Below are 16836 nucleotides of genomic sequence, written 5' to 3' on the forward strand. Positions count from 1 at the left end.
GCGCCCTTCTCAGTCCCTTTGTTTACCAAGCCGCCATACCGGTTTAGCCCACTAGGGCACACCCCCTATCATTTCCTTGTAACCATATCTACTTTGTTTGTTTGCATTTCTGTGATTTTGTTAATAAAGAAATAAATTGAGACAATTGATGTATGGATGATTCATAGTGAAGACTGGGTTCGTGCAGATAACCAACAATTTACGACGTTTGGAAGACTAACGTGAGGTAAAGAATAATACATTAATTAGAAGACGAATTGATCAGATATTAAAATGTCTGAAAGTTAACTTTAATCTGAAGATTTCCTTGGTGCCCCGACTTCCTAGTTAATTACATTTACATGATTAGTTTAATCACGTAATAATAATTAGAGAATTGATTTGATAAGTCTTCAGTTTAATGATGCCAAAGACACGACAATTCCGTAAAACAGGGTATGTTACAGTCCCTGATGTCTCTCTGGAAGGAGATCCTCACCCTGAGCTTGTCTACTTTATTGTCCAGAGATGGAACATTAGTGAGTAATATATTCGTAAGTGGTGGATGGTGTGCCTGCCTCCTGAGTCTGACTCTGTATAAACTCTGTATACCCGTTCTCTGCCGGCGGTGTCTTGGAGCAGCCTCTGAGAAGTTCAATTGCCCTGGGGGGTGTGAACAAAGGATCCAATTCGGAAAGTCATATTCCTGGTCGTAATGCTGGTGAGTTACCACCACTATAATATATGTAATATGTTCTGGGCTAATAATGTAAGAAATAACATACAAAAAAACAAAATTCTGCAAAGTTGTTTAGGAGCTAGAATCCGAGCTGCCATGTCTGTTGGGCTCTGGCTGGGCCACTTAAGGATATTCGGAGACTTGTCCCAAAGCCACTCCTGCGTTGTGTTGGCTGTGTGCTTAAGGTCGTTGTCCTGTTGGAAGGTGAACATTCACCCCAGTCTGAGGTCCTGAGCTCTCTGGAGCAGAGTTTCATCAAGGATGTCTCTGTACTTTGCTCCATCCATCTCTCCCTCGATCCTGACTAGTCTCTCAGTCCCTGCCGCTGAAAAATATCCCCAAAGCATGATGCTGCCACAACTACCATGCTTCACCGTAGGGATTGTGCCAGGTTTCCTCCAGACGTGACATCAAAGAGTTCAATCTGGGTTTCATCAGACCAGAAAATATTGTTTGTCATGGTCTGAGAGTCGTTTAGGTGCTTTTTGGCAAACTCCAAGCGGACTGTCAAGTGCTTTTTACCGAGTAGTGGCTTCCATCTGGCCACTCTACCATGAAGGCCTGATTGGTGGAGTGCTGCAGAGATGGTTTTCCTTCTGGAACGTTCTCCCATCTCCACAGACAAACTCTGGAGCTCTGTCAGTGACCATCGGGTCCGTGGTCACCTCCCAGACCAAGAGTTTTGGTGATTCCAAACTTATTTCATTTAAGAATGATGTAGGCCACTGTTCTCGGGGACCTTCAATATTGCATAATTTTTTCGGTACCCTTTCCTAGACCTGTGCTTCGACATAATCCTGTCTCGGAGCTCTTAGGACAATTTCGTCGACCTCATGACTTGGTTTTTGTTTTGACATGCACTGTCAACTGTGGCCTTTTCTATAGACAGGTGTGTGCCTTTCCAAATCATGTCAAATCAATTGTATTTACCACAGGTGGACTCCATCCAAGTTGTAGAAACATCTCAAGGATGATCAATGGAAAGAGGATGCACCTTAGCTAAACTTCAAGTCTCATAGCAAAGGGTCTGAATACTTATGTAAATAAGGTATGTTTTTTATTTAATAAATTAGCAACAATTTCTAAAAACCTGTTTTCACTTAGTCATCATGGGGTATTGTGTGTAGATTGAGAATTTGTATTTAGTTAATCCATTTTAGAGTAAGGCTGTAAAGTAACAAAATGTGGGAAAAGTCCAGGGGTCTGAATACTTTCCGAATACACTGTGTGTGTGTGTGCTTGTGTATTCGTAAGAGGGTGTGTGTATTGTTTGTACAGGGCATATGGGAGAACAGTCAGTCCTCGGTGCCAATGTGTGCATAGCTCTTCCCAGTAGGCCCGCATGGTTTTAAGTCTCTCTGCTGTCACAAAGCCACGGCTGGCGCATTAAGGGAAGTCTCACTGTCTCTATCAGAGCCAAAACATTCACTGTAACAAGAACAGACAGAATGGCATACTGTAAAGCATCGTGTGTCCTCTACTCTCAACCATGATCTTATAACAACCCAGCCACTGCTCATCAGTATTGTTAAGAGTCGAGGGTTGAAGAATGCAGGTGTACTGTCGATTACAACGGGAACCGTATAAGATATTATTTATGGTTTATCTGTACTTATTATTGCCCTGAACTCGCAAGTAGTATTTTAGTAGTTGTAAACGTGAGTTAGGAAGCAGGTGCAGAAGGTGAGTTTAATAATGAAAAGAAACAGATGAACACACATGAGAAGTGTATTGAACATGAGAGAAAACAATACTACCTAATGACTGGTGTCAAGTGAGGGCTAAATAAAGGGGGAATAATCGCAGAGAAAATGAAGACCAGTTGTCCATAATGATGGGGAGCAGGTGTGGTAATCATAGTTGCCAGGGCCTGTAGTTAGTAGACCAGTAACGTTGAGCACCGGAGGGAGGGAGGGAGCAGGAGTAGGTGTGACAGTATTAGTATTTATTGGGATCCCCAATTACTTTACTCTTCCTGTGGTCCCCCCCCCCCTTAAAAGATTTAGATGCACTATTGTAAAGTGGCTGTTCCACTGGATGTCATAAGGTGAATGCACCAATTTGTAAGTCGCTCTGGATAAGAGCGTCTGCTAAATGACTTAAATGTAAATGTAAATGTCCAAAAAGGAAACAAACATGCATAAAATTACATAACACTGCATAATACTACATGATCTCCTGCTTCTGCCTCACGCTTCAGAAACAGGAGATGAGCTGTTCCGGCTCGCACAAGCCAAAGATTCGTTCAAGGCCTCCCACCTTATTATACAATAAATAATACAGTGCAAATTACAATACAAATGGCTGTGTCTTCACAGTCCCCTTTGCGCCGTGAGGTGTTCTTTTATCATTTATTTTATCTGGTTTTATTGCCAGCTTGAGTTACCTGCGGTAGTCATGACTATTTAATACTGTGCGTTTCCCAGCCTCTGTTCTGGACTTTGGGACAGTGGAGAGACCTCTGATTGCATGTCTTATGTTGTACCGATGAGTGTCCGAACTGTGTGCCAACTGCTTGAACCGACAGTTCCGTACCTTCAACACCTCACATGAAGACCAATAGTGATACAGTCAGTCAATCTCTCCTCAACTTTGAGCCCGGAGAGATTGACGTGCATGTGACTGTCACTCGCCCTCTGTGTACATCTAAATGCAACACGTGCTGCTCTGTTCTGGACCAACTGCAATTTACCCATCTCCCTCTTTGCCGCACATGACCACACAACTGGGCAGTAGTAAAGGTGTGACAAAACTGGGGCCTTTAGGACCTGTCAAGAAAGCAGACCAAAGCCTTATCATGGATAGACCTCTTCCCATTTTAGCAACCATTGAGTCTATATGTTTTGACTATGACAGCTTGCTATCTAGGATTGCACCCAGCAGTTTAGTCTCCTTCACTTGCTCAATCGCCACATTAATTAATAATAGATCTAGATTGCGTTTAGGGCAGAGGATGCAAATCCATAACAGTTAGGTTTTTTTCAGCAATTAGTTTATGATCAATTCTTTCGAAAGCTGCACTGAAGTCTAACAAAACAGCTTCCCAATCTTCTTACTATCTATTTCTTTCAGCCAATCATCAGTCGTTTGTGTCAGTGCCGAGCATGTTGAGTGCCTTTCCCTATACTGTAAGGATGCTGAAAGTCTGTTTTGATTGTTTTCTGTAAAATAACTTTACATTTGGTCAAACACTATTTTTTCCAAAAGTTTGCTAAACACCGGTAACAGGCTGATTGGTCAGCTGTTTGAACCATTAAATGGTGCTCTGCTATTCTTGGGCAGCAGTATGACCTTTGCCTCTTCAGGCCTGAGGGTCTTACCGTCTTCTAGGCTCAAATTGAAGATGTGGCAAACAGGACTCACAATATTTTCCGCTGCCAACCTGAGCAATTTACCATCCAGGTTGTTGGTACCAGGTGGTATGTAATTTATGGATAGCAATAATTTGTTCCTCTTCCACACCCACTTTGTAGAACTCAAAACTACAGACCTTGTGTTTCATTCTTTTGGTCCATTATGCATGAATATGAAGGCTCAGTGTTTGTTTGCTTGTCATGCATACATTTGCTAATCTTGTCAACAACAAAAAAACATATTAAAGTGGTTGGCAATATCAAAGGGTTTTGATATTGACTTGCCATTTGCCCTAATGAAGGATGGAGCCGAGTTAGCTTTTTTTTTTTTTACTTAGAATTTACTTTCAGGTACGCCAGAGCTTTTTACTTTAATTCTTTATGTACAGTACCAGTCAAAAGTTTGGACATACCTACTCATTCAAGTGTTTTTCTTTATCTTTACAAAACAAACTATGAAATAACACATACGGATTCATAAAGTATTGAAAAAAATTTAATATATTTTATATTTGAGATTCTTCAAAGTAGCCACCTTTTGCCTTGATGACAGCTTTGCACACTCTTGGCATTCTATCAACCAACTTCATGAGGTAGTCACCTGCAAGGCATTTCAAGTAACAGATGTGCCCTATTAAAAGATAATTTGTGGAATTTCTTTCCTTTTATGCGTTTGAGCCAATCGGTTGTGTTGTGACAAGCTACGAGTGGAATACAGAAGATGGCCCTATTTGGTAAAAAAACAAGTCCATATTACAGCAAGAACAGCTCAAATAAGCAAAGAGAAACAACAGTCCATCATTACTTAAGACGGGAAGATCAGTCAATCTGGAATCTTTCAAGAACTTTGAAAGTTTCTTCAAGTGCAGGCGCAAAAACATTGCTTGTGTTTCAATTGATTGGACATGATTTGGAAAAGCACACATCTGTCTATATAAGGTCCCACAGTTGACAGTGCATGTCAGAGCGAAAACCAAGCAATGAGGTCGAAGGAATTATCCATAGAGCTCTGAGACAGGATTGTGTCGATGCGATCAAATATCTCTGGAGAGACCTTAAAATAGCTGTTTAGCAACACTCCCTATCCAACCTGACAGAGCTTGAGAGGATCTGTAGAGAAGAATGGGAGAAACTCCCCAAATACAGGTGTGCCAAGTTTGTAGCATCATACCCAAGAAGACTTGAGGCTGTAATCGCTGCCAAAGGTGCTTCAACAAAGTACTGAGTAAATGGTCTGAATACTTTCCGAAGGCACTGTTTATTATGATCCCTACATTCAATGGGTTTGGATACTGCTTAAGAGCAGATTTATGCAGCATTAGTAAAGATGTGATCAACGCACGTGGATGATTTAGTTCCTTCTCTGTTTCTAAATACCCTGGTAGGTTGACTGATAACCGATACTTGCAATCTGGTTCAGGTTACAGCTTGAAGCTTCTCTATTGAAATGTATTTTTACATTTATTGAATATTCGAAACATACAATATACTTGCAGTGAAGCCACCGGTCATCCAACAGATTCCAATTCAGAGCGACACACAGAAGCATCCAGGGTCAATACCCTGGTCAAGGGCACATTGACCGATCTACCACCAGGCCAAAAAACGTGAACCTGAACCCTCCAAGTTCCCCAATAGCCCCTCAAACATTCAAGACCCCCCCCCCACAGTCCCCTGCCCACAAGAATAAAAAATACAATTATTCCCCACCCCCAAGAACCCCCACCTCAATGCACCAACAACCAAGAGAATGAACACAAAAAAAGAGAAGAAAACAGCAAACAATGCAAAAAAGCTTATTTTTGAGTGGATAGCTTGATGACAAGCAGTCAATATTTAGGTTACCCAGAAAATATACCTTTTCTGTTGATATAACATTATCAAACATTTCACACGCATAGTCCAACTACTGACTTTTAGAACTTTGTGGACTATAATAACTTCCTATGAGAAAATTACAAAAATGAATTTGTTGCGGAAAACTTCCTGCTAGTTTGTGGCAAATTTCCTGCAAACTAAATAGTGTGCCACAAAATGTTGCCATACTGTAAGTTTGCAAATGTTTGACGCTAATGGTGAGTATGCAGCAAACCTGGCAGAGAATTCTTTCAAGATTCAATTTTAATCTGTGGCAACAAGTTCCAAAACCCGTAACCATTGATGACAAATCCGGGGGATTAGAAACATATATTGAAAAATGGAAACCAAGCTATCTAGCTACAGTAGCTACCTACAAATGCTGTCCGGTGAGTGTCTAACTTATTAATTAAACGTCCTAATAAACTTTAACATTTTATTAGCTAAATGATGCCTAGATGGCAATGTCATGTTTTATGGGATAGAGTGAAACTCTTTTTGTTGATACCAATTTCAATCTGTCAGCACCACTGACTGGCTAGCGTTTAGCTATTATATTTTTGCACAATTAATGTGATAGGTAGCTACCAAACTGATTTGCCTAAACACATATTTATTTGTGGATACATTGCAGTCTGAATACCAATATCCATGTCAAAATGCTAGTGTCATGGTTCAGTAGAATGTTAGCTAGCACAACAACTAAGGTAGCAACAATTTGAGTTGATATGAGGTCAAAGCAAAACTTCACTTTTGCAGATGGATGCCCTTCCCCTACCTGTGGTGTTGGAGGAGGCTGGGAGGAGGATGCATCAACATCCTGGAAGTAGTTTGTGGTGCACTCATAATACGCTCATTTATTGCTCCAAAAAAGTGTGGTCTTCAAGATTGATAAGGTAAGAAAATGCATGTATTCTCAAATGTAAACCATACATTAATTCTTTAACAATTCAACTTTTTTATTGCTAGTACTAGCAAGGTCATGTTGTTTGTTCTCTCGTTCTCAAAGCAATCAGTTACAGTACAGTTACTGTACTGGTTTTCAATGGTTTCTAACAGTGGCAGCTTTAGTTGTGCAAATTATTTTAGCTATCTAATGTTAGAATTGACCTTAAATTTCATGTAGCCAAGTTAGTATAAATCCTCTTTGGGATAGGGGGCAGCATTTTCACTTTTGGATGAATAGCGTGCCCAAAGTGAACTGCCTCCTACTCTATCCCAGATGCTAATATATGCATATTATTATTAGTATTGAATAGATAACTCTGAAATTTCTAAAACTGTTTGAATGAGGTCTGTGGGTATAACATAACTCATATGGCAGGCGAAAACCTGAGAAAAATCTGAGGTTTGTAGTTTTTCAAAGCTTGGCCTACCGAGCTTTGGAGTCAAGGCCTACCGAGCTCTATGGAGTCAAGGCCTACCGAGCTCTATGGAGTCAAGTTTCACTTCCTACGGCTTCCACTAGATGTCAACTATCTTTAGAAACTTGTTTGAGAATTCTACTATAAAGGAGGGGCTCATGAGACCTGTTTGAGTCAGTGGTCTGGCAGAGTGCCTTGGTCTCATGACGTGCAGTCACGAGAGAGTTAGCTCTCGTTCCAGTGCTTTTCTTCAGACATAGGAATTCTCCAGTTGGAACCTTATTGATGATTTATGTTAAAAACATCCTAAAGATTGATTCCTTACATCGTTTGACTTGTTTCTACGACCTGTAACGGAACTTTTCGAGTTTTTGTCTGGACGAAGTGCTCACGCCTCATGAAGATGGATTACTGGGCTGAACACAAGTGGCTATTTGGGCATAAATGATGGACTTTATGGAACAAATCAATCATTTATTGTCGAACTGGGATTCCTGGGAGTGCCTTCTGATGAAGATCATCAAAGGTAAGTGAATATTTCTGTTGTAATTTTTAACTTCTGTTGACTCCAAAATGGAGGATATTTCTCTGGCTAAATTGGGCTCTGAGCGCCGTTCTCAGATTATGCTTTTTCCGTAAAGCTTTCTTAAAATCTGACACAGCGGTTGTATTAAGGAGAAGTCTATCTTTAATTCTGTGAATAACACTTGTATCTTTTATCAATGTTTATTATGAGTATTTCTGCAATATCACCGGATGTTTTGGAATCAAAACATTACTGCACGTAACGCGAAAATGTAAACTGAGATTTTTTGATATAAATATGCACATTATCGAACAAAACATACATGTATTGTGTAACATGATGTCCTATGAGTGTCATCTGATGAAGATCAAAGTTTAGTGATTAATTGTATCTATATTTTTGCTTTTTGTAACTCCTATGTTTGGCTGGAAAGATGGCTGTGTGTTTTTTTGACTTGGCGGTGATCTAACAATCATATGTGCTTTCGCTGTAAAGCATTGTTGAAATCGGACACGATGGGTAGATTAACAAGAAGTTTCTTTCATTTGCTGTATTGGACTTGTAATGTGTGAAAGTTACATATTTCTCAAAAATATTTTTGAATTTCGCACGCTGCCTTTTCAGCGGAATGTTGTCGAGGGATTCCGCCTGCCCTAGAAAGGTTCAAACTAGCTAGCGATGTTTCTAACATGTTTTTATTTATGTACTTAAATGCAGAGGTCAGGCACCGAAGACGTGGCTGTCAAATTAAAAGCACCCTACCCTCACTTCTCTGATTTAGAGGGGTTGGGTTAATTGCATTAGACACATTTTGGATGAATGAATTCAGTTGTCTATATCTATCTATCTAATATCTATGCCATTTAGCAGACGCTTTTATCCAAAGCGACTTACAGTCATGTGTGCATACATTCTACGTATGGGTGGTCCCGGGGATCGAACCCACTACCCTGGCGTTACAAGCGTTACAAGCGCCATGCTCTACCAACTGAGCTACAGAAGGACCAGTTGTACAACCGACTTGGTACCCCCTTTCTCTTCTGCAACGGAGGAGATAGACAAGGTAATGCTCTTGCTTTTGGACGACTCGACTATAGCCTGAAGTTAAAGCAGAACATGAAAGACTAACACAGTGAGTATTCTGTAAACGCCACCTTTTTTATACATAAGTGGAGGTCCTCGGCACACACATGAATACATAGGACTGTAGACACACAAAGAGACACGCCAAGCTTGAGCAGTAGCCAGATCTTGCTAGGTACATGTTGTTTATTTTGAAAACTGATTGTTTAAAAATTAATATATAATTAATTTAATGCTTTGTGCTCAAAACATTGTCAAATGTGAGAGTGCAGCCCAGCTGACCGAGTGGGTGAAGAACAACATCTGGCCGGCAATTCAAGTTGCAGAGTACTTGAAATAGAACGCAATCCAGAGGGCTCAGAGGACCAGTCAGAATGGGGCCAAGACAGTTGAGATAGCCCGAGAGCATCCTCGTCTGCTGGATAGAGCCCCACAGTGGAGGTGTCATAATACCTATAAAACCTAGCGGTTAAAAAAGGAAATGGTTCCAATCGTTTTTCCACCATTCCATTTTCTGATAGGGTATTTTAGAAACACCTAAAATAAGGGCTGTGTTTTGTGTGGGCTTACTCTTGCGTGACATTTTGATAACTATGTAAATCTCTCTTGGCCAAAGTGACTTATCAATATAGTCTTCTCTATTTACTCCAATTCTAAAATGTTAATTAGCATCAAAGTAGATGTCATGCAAGACTACAAATCCCTGCAAGCCCCTCCACATTTCTATCTGACATATTTGCAAACCAGTATTGTAGTTCTCTTTATAATAGCCACATTAGCAGCTAATTAGCGTTTCCTTTTTAGGGAGTAAATAGTCACCTTGTCCTAGAGAGATTTGTGTGAGAAAGACACAGTGGAGAGCCAATAAGTAAAATCACAGCTCCCTTCGTTATTGACGCATTGTGCCGACAACATCAAAGAGCCATTCCAGACTGAGGTCAGGAGGACTTAGGTGTTAGCCAAGCTAATGACTAATGGAAAATAAAATGTTTGTCTGCTTTACTACAGATTGCCCAGGACTTTCCCGTTTTAAACCCAGACTGCTCGGGGAAACTCGCTGAGAACTGGATTGCGGTCTTAAAGGACAAAAAAACTTTGCTTCGACAACTGAGAGAAGCAGGCCCAAGATTTTCTCTTTGAATTGCAGGTATAGTTTGAAATAGCCCTGCTGGTGGAACCTCATATGCTCATTCATTTTTTTGTTTGAAACAATCAAGTTATTCACTAAACATTATTCTCTCCAGATACACAATGTGACATCGCTTTAAGACTTTTGACAATGGTCCTCCCAACACCAGTCTACAAGAATGGCAGGATGAATTCTGACCCAGCTTCCAAAAGACCAGAAAATTCTTAATTGACTTGCAGCCTGTACGCGGATAGGCATATGGAGATTGTTGGAGAAATTAAATGAAATAATTTGTAAACCTTGAATGACAGGAACAGCATTCCAAAATCGGAGAACTGCACACTCCAAGACATTGTGTAAATGAGCCTCAGCCCCAAATGAATGAAAAATGTAGGCATCAAACTAGGATTGGGTGTTTATATTGATGTGTAAATTGTTATATAGTCCATGATTTGTAAAAGTCCTCATTCTAAAATCGAGTGATTTCTATCTGACAGGTTGGGACCAACATGGCGATGACCAAAACCCTATCCATTTATGTTGGCTCTTGGGGACTGCTCACAGGTGTTTACGGCCATAAGTGGACAGGCATTGGAGCAAGGGACATTGCTTGGGGCACTGGATTGTTTAGCTAAATATTTTTTTGCCTATGGTACATTTCTGAGATCTTTTATTTCGACTCATGAAACCAACACTTTACATGTTGCATCTATATTTTTGTTCAGTGCTCTGGCACTGTCTGGGAGACATACATTTGAAGTCGTACATTTACATACACCTTAGCCAAATACATTTAAACTCAGTTTCACAATTCCCGACAATTCCTAGTAAATATTCTCTGTTTTAGGTCAGTTAGGATCACCACTTTATTTTAAGAATGTGAAATGTCAGAATAATAGTAGAGAGAATGATTTCTTTCATTACATTCCCAGTGGGTCAGAAGTTCACATACACTCAATTAGTATTTGGTAGAATTGCCTTCAAATAGTTTAACTTGGGTCAAACGTTTCGGGTAGCCTTCCACAAGCATTCCACAATAAGTTGGGTAAATTTTGGCCCATTTCTCCAAACAGAGCTGGTGTAACTGAGTCAGGTTTATAGGCCTCCTTGCTCACACACACTTTTTCAGTTCTACCCACACATTTTCTATAGGATTGAGGTCAGGGCTTTGTGATGGCCACCTTGACTTTGTTGTCCTTAAGCCATTTTGCCACAACTTTGGAAGTATGCTTGGGGTCATTGTCCATTTTGGAAGACCCATTTGCGTCCAAGGTTTAACTTCCTGACTGATGTCTTGAGATGTTGCTTCAATATATCCACATAATTGTCCTCCTCGTGATGCCATCTATTTTGTGAAGTGCACCAGTCCCTCCTGCAGCAAAGCACCCCCACAACATGATTCTGCCACCCCTGTGCTTCCTGGTTGAGATGGTGTTCTTCGGCATGCAAGCCTCCCCCTTTTATGTCCAAACAGTTCTATTTTTGTTTCATCAGACCAGAGGACATTTCTCCAAAAAGTACGATCTTTGTCCCCATGTACCGTAGTATGGCTTTTTTTTATCATGGTTTTGGAGCAGTGGCTTCGTCCTTGCTGAGGGGCCTTTCAGGCTATGTCGATATAGGACTTGTTTTACTGTGGATATAGATAGTTTTGTATTGTTTCTTCCAGCATCTTCACAAGGTCCTTTGCTGTTGTTCTGGGATTTATTGACACTTTTCGCACCAAAGTACATTAATCTCTAGGAGACAGGACGCGTCTCCTTCCTGAGAGGTATGACGGCTGCATGGTCCCATGGTATTTATACTTGCGTACTATTGTTTGTACAGATGAACGTGGTACCTTCAGGCGTTTAGAAATTGCTCCCAAGGATGAACCAGACTTGTGGAGGTATACCGATTTCTTGACTCAATTGATGTCATTTAGCCTTTCAGAAGCTTCTAAAGCCATGACATCATTATCTGGAATTTTCCAAGCTATTTAAAAGCACAGTCAACTTAGTGTATGTAAACTTCTGACCAACTGGAATTGTGATACTGTGAATTATAAGTGAAATAATCTGTCTGTAAACAATTGTTGGCAAAATTACTAGATGTCCGAACCGACTTGCCAAAACTATAGTTTTTTAACATGAAATTTGTGGAGTGGTTGAAAAACGAGTTAATGACTCCAACCTAAGTGTATGTAAACTTCCGACTTCAACTGTAAATAAGCATGTTTAATTTTGTCTGGCTTAGCATTCCAAATAAAATAACCTTTTTCTCTCATATGATTTAAAAAAGTAAATGTGATGTTTCCATAAATAGACAAGTATTTAGCTCTCCATGGTTGCAGAATCTTATCTATTTTTGCTAACTTTCTATTGAAATTGATTGTGGTAAGTTAATTTATGTTTTTTGAGCTATGAATACTAAGTAAGTATGTCTACTTCACCATCCGCCCATTTTATTGGTAAACTACAAGGTCGTGTAAACACTCTTTTAATGATTCAATACGTAATATGGTACACTTTTAATAATTGGGTTTTAGTCCAGAGAGGCTAGAAAAGTGATCAAGATCTTCAATAAGGATGTGCAGGGATCCAGATTACGGACTTTAGATCCAACAAGAACATCCAAGGGTTAGAAATCCAGGGGATAAAAACAATAGTGTCAATGTATGCCGATGACTCAAGTTTTTTCTTATTTAATAGATAGCTATGAATGGCCATAATAAATAGATATGGAGACAACGGACAGCCTTGTTTTACTCCTCTGTAAAAGCTCAATACGTTCTGACAAGTAACCATTATTTACTGTTTTACACCTGGGGTTGTTGTACATAACTTTAACTCATTGTGTAAGAGATTCACCGAAATTAAAGTAATCCAGGCATTTATATAGAAATTAGAGTCGTACTTTATCAAACGCCTTTTCAAAATCTGCTATGAAGACCAGGCCTGGTGTCTTTTGATGTTTCATAATGTTCAATTGTTTCAAGTAATTGTTGTCCATTATCTGCAATATAAACAACATCTGGTAAAACCTTTTTTTTATTCTATGTGCTATGCATTTGGTCAGGATTTCTGCATCACAACATTGAAGTGTAAGAAGCCTTAAATGAATTAGATCTTTATACTTACCACCTGGCTCCTGTTTCAGTAGTATTTAAATCAGACCTTCTTGTTGAGTACCTAAAAGTATACCACTTTTATAGGAGTAATTAAAACATGCTAATAATGGATCTTTGAGTACAACAAAGAAGGTCTTTGGTATACCATTGAGCCCTGGTGTTTTTCCAGACTGAAAAAATGTAATTGCTTCAAAAAGTTCCTCCTCTGTATGTAAGTCTTGGCTGATTTATTTTGAAAGAAGAGGCACTGAGTTTGAAGGTAGACCTTGAAATACATCCACAGGTACACCTCCAATTGACTCAAATGATGTCAATTAGCCTATCAGGAGCATCTAAAGCCATGACTTCATTATCTGGAATTTTCCAAGCTGTTTAAAGGCACAGTCAATTTGGTGTATGTAAACTTCTGACCCACTGGAATTGTGATTAAGTGAAATAATCTGTCTGTAAAAATGTTTTTGAAAAATTGCTTGTGTCATGCACAAAGTAGATGTCCTAACCGACTTTCCAAATCTATAGTTAGTTAACAAGAAATTTGTGGAGTGGTTGAAAAACAAGTTTTAATGACTCCAACCTAAGTGTATGTAAACTTCTGACTTCAACTGTATCTGTGTTAATACAACTTACGACAGTGTCACACGCTCTCATGCTTTGTTTTTATCAGATTGCAATCTGAGTGTGAACATCAAGTTCAGCTGAGGCTTTAGTCTGATGTTTGGACTGTTGGGTTCATGAAATAATATACATCCATTTTAAGATTTCATAAGATAGGATTGTTTATCTTATGAAATAACACATAAACAATATGGATTTGTTTCGGGGTGCTATTTACATTTTTAAAAAAGATATTCTTGTACTTTGTGGACAATTGTCTGACGTTGATGTATGTTCCGAAATGCAGGCAATACAAATTAATTATTTGAAATCCAACATTTTATCTTGATTGTGTGTAGGAAAAGGAAGAGGATGGGATGGTAGGGAAGACAAAAATATACAGTTGAAGTCGGAAGTTTACATACGCTTAGGTTGGAGTCATTAAAACTTGTTTTAGAGTTTTGCAGAGTTGCAAAGAAAAAGCCATATCTTAGACTGGCCAATAAAAAGAAAAGATTAAGATGGGCAAAAAAACAGAAACTGGACAGAGGAACTCTGCCTCTAGAAGGCCAGCATCCCAGAGTCTCCTCTTCACTGTTGACGTTGAGACTGGTGTTTTGCAGGTCCTATTTCATGAAGCTGCCAGTTGAGGACTTGAGGCTTCTGTTTCTCAAACTAGACACTAATGTCACTTGTCCTCTTGCTCAGTTGTGCACCATGGCCTCCCATTCCGCTTTCTAGTCTGGTTAAGGCCAGTTTGCGCTGTTCTGTGAAGGGAGTAGTACACAGCATTGTACGAGATCTTCAGTTTCTTGGCAATTTCTCGCATGGAATAGCCTTCATTTCTCAGAAGAAGAATAGACTGACGCGTTTCAGAAGAAAGTGCTTTGTTTTTCATTTCTATTAATTTTAATTGCAACCAATCTCAACTTCTCAAAGCAAGAATATACTGAATTAGACATATCTATGTATTTCCCCTCCGTATGTTCCCTTTTTGCAACCACAGGCTCAAAATAACACCAGGTAACAATATATCCAGATGGCGCAGTAGAAATGGAATAGTATATTCTGGCAGGCTACTTCACACCAGCCAATTTAACCCATGCACTGTTTAGCACAGGAGGTTGGTGGCACCTTAATTGGGGAGGAGGGGCTCATAGTATTGGCTGGAACTGAATAAATGGAATTGTATCGAACTCATCAAACACATATTAAATATGAATTACCACTTTAAAGCTGCAATATGTAACTTTTTGGACAAAAGAAAAATCTAAATGGGTACACCACAAACACACAGATGGCTTGACTTCACTTTGAAACCCTTCATTGATGGGAAACTTGATTAATGCCAGGCTTAAGGCAGTTAACGACTCAGGCCTCAGGTGTTAACAACAAGGCAGGAATCAATACTCGTCCGGTCTCTGAATTGTCACTCCTTAGAACACAAGGAGACCAGTCAAGCATGGTTTGGGTTAGTGCACTCAATAATTAGGAAATATATGTATTGAGCTGAGTCCACTTTGTCACTCTGGTAATTGTGTTTTTGGCATTGGGTGAAGATGTGTTCATGAGTGAGGCTTTTTGTGTTGAACTTATGACACACTTTTGAAATGGTCTGACACATCACATCAACTCATTCTCTGAGCCTTGTTGTCCCACATGTATACACAGAGGCATGTTACATTCACTGGTTCCAGTTGAGTTGATACATTTGACCCTTGCAGTCATTGCCCTGTTGTGAGAATCCATTGTTTAGTGTCTGAGTGTCGTCATGCTATTTGTCAGGACGCTGTAACCTAGCTGTGGAAGATCTTACATTGAGAATTGTATTACTTTGTGGTCCAAAGAAATTACATTTTAGCTTTTCATAAGTTTTAGCTTCTCATAAATGCAACAACATTGTGATATCCTGGACAAGGTATTACTTGTAGATGTTCTCAAATTCCCTTCATATTTTACTCAACAATAAAAGAAAAATCTAAGTGATTGCTTTTCCTGAAACTTAGCTAAATAATATCCCTTGCGGACAGAAATGTCAATAGAAATATGTCAAAAATCCTTTCTTATTAATTATTTTATAATTGATCAGAATACCTATCCTCTGATTGTATTTTGTTTCCTCCACAGAGTCTGAGGGACTCTCTACCCACGGCCAACCTCAGCTATGCAGTGCGGCGGCGTTTCTCAGGGACAATACTGCTGCCCCCACTGTCTCGGCGCCACTCCACCCACACCCAGGACCACCGCAGGCTGCTGGACCTGGAGGCCCTCTACAGGAATGCCCTTGCCAGTGTGGCTGCCACGAGCCTGGAGACCATCAACAACTCCAAGTCAGTGGAGCAGTTTATTACTCTTTCAACTATGTCTCTGTAATGCTCTGTCTGTTTCCGTCTCTTTGTTTTTCGTTCTCTCTCATTTCATTAGAAACACTTGCTCTGTCGAGAGCTGCCTCTCTTTATTTCTCACTCTGTCACTCGAGTACTCACAATCTCAGGGTTGGGTAGTTTACTTTCTAAATGTAATCCGTTAGTTGCTAGTTACCTGTCCAGAATTGTAATCAGTAATGTACATTTTTGATTATCAAACTCAGTATTGTAATTTGCTTACTTTCAGTTAATTTTAGATTACTTTCCCATTAAGAGGCATTAGAAGAAGACAAAAATGAATATTACCAATTGAATGACATCTATTGCAGGATAAATCAATGTTAGAGTTTACTGGCCATAAATTGATGTTGCATTTTACTTTATGGGTTGGTTATGTAGGCTTCTTTTAACCAATTGCTTTCTACTACAGATAATTATATGAATTGTTATATATTTACATTAAAAGCTAAGTCTGTCAGATTTCCAGTCATTCCAATTCATTTAATACCCCTTGATCTTCAAAAATAGGAATTGGAAATATGGAAGTATAGATTAGACAGATTGTTCTACCTGGGCATAACCCCACAACTACAGGACCTATTAGCCTACTCTGTTGTTTATGATTTAGTTGTCCAGGTGGTATAGGGCAGTGTGGAGTGCAATAGAGATTTCGTCACCTGTGGCTCTTTGATGATGGTGTTGATGTGAGCTATGACCAGCCTTTTAAAGCATCTCAT

At 39.6% G+C, this 16836-nt stretch overlaps 1 protein-coding gene and 1 long non-coding RNA gene across 5 annotated transcripts in view; both read left to right on the forward strand.

Annotated features, from left to right (window-relative positions):
• LOC118388227 (cAMP-specific 3',5'-cyclic phosphodiesterase 4D-like) overlaps positions 1-16836 on the forward strand; it is a 177864-nt gene that overhangs the window by 46189 nt on the left and 114839 nt on the right. For 3 of the 4 annotated variants that reach the window (XM_052528059.1, XM_035777065.2, XM_035777074.2), the window contains exon 6: positions 15861-16063. In XM_052528059.1, coding sequence (XP_052384019.1) covers positions 15861-16063 — 203 coding nt within the window. Of the gene's footprint in view, positions 1-6687; positions 6825-15860; positions 16578-16836 lie in introns of those variants that run through there. The other variant, XR_008145372.1, reaches the window with a different exon arrangement.
• On the forward strand, positions 8830-13055 carry LOC127932453 (uncharacterized). Its single transcript, XR_008145385.1, has 2 exons — positions 8830-10048; positions 10528-13055. It is a non-coding gene; the product is annotated as an uncharacterized LOC127932453 (long non-coding RNA).

This window comes from Oncorhynchus keta, chromosome 1 (genome assembly GCF_023373465.1).
Source record: "Oncorhynchus keta strain PuntledgeMale-10-30-2019 chromosome 1, Oket_V2, whole genome shotgun sequence".
Classification (NCBI taxonomy): Eukaryota; Metazoa; Chordata; class Actinopteri; order Salmoniformes; family Salmonidae; genus Oncorhynchus; species Oncorhynchus keta.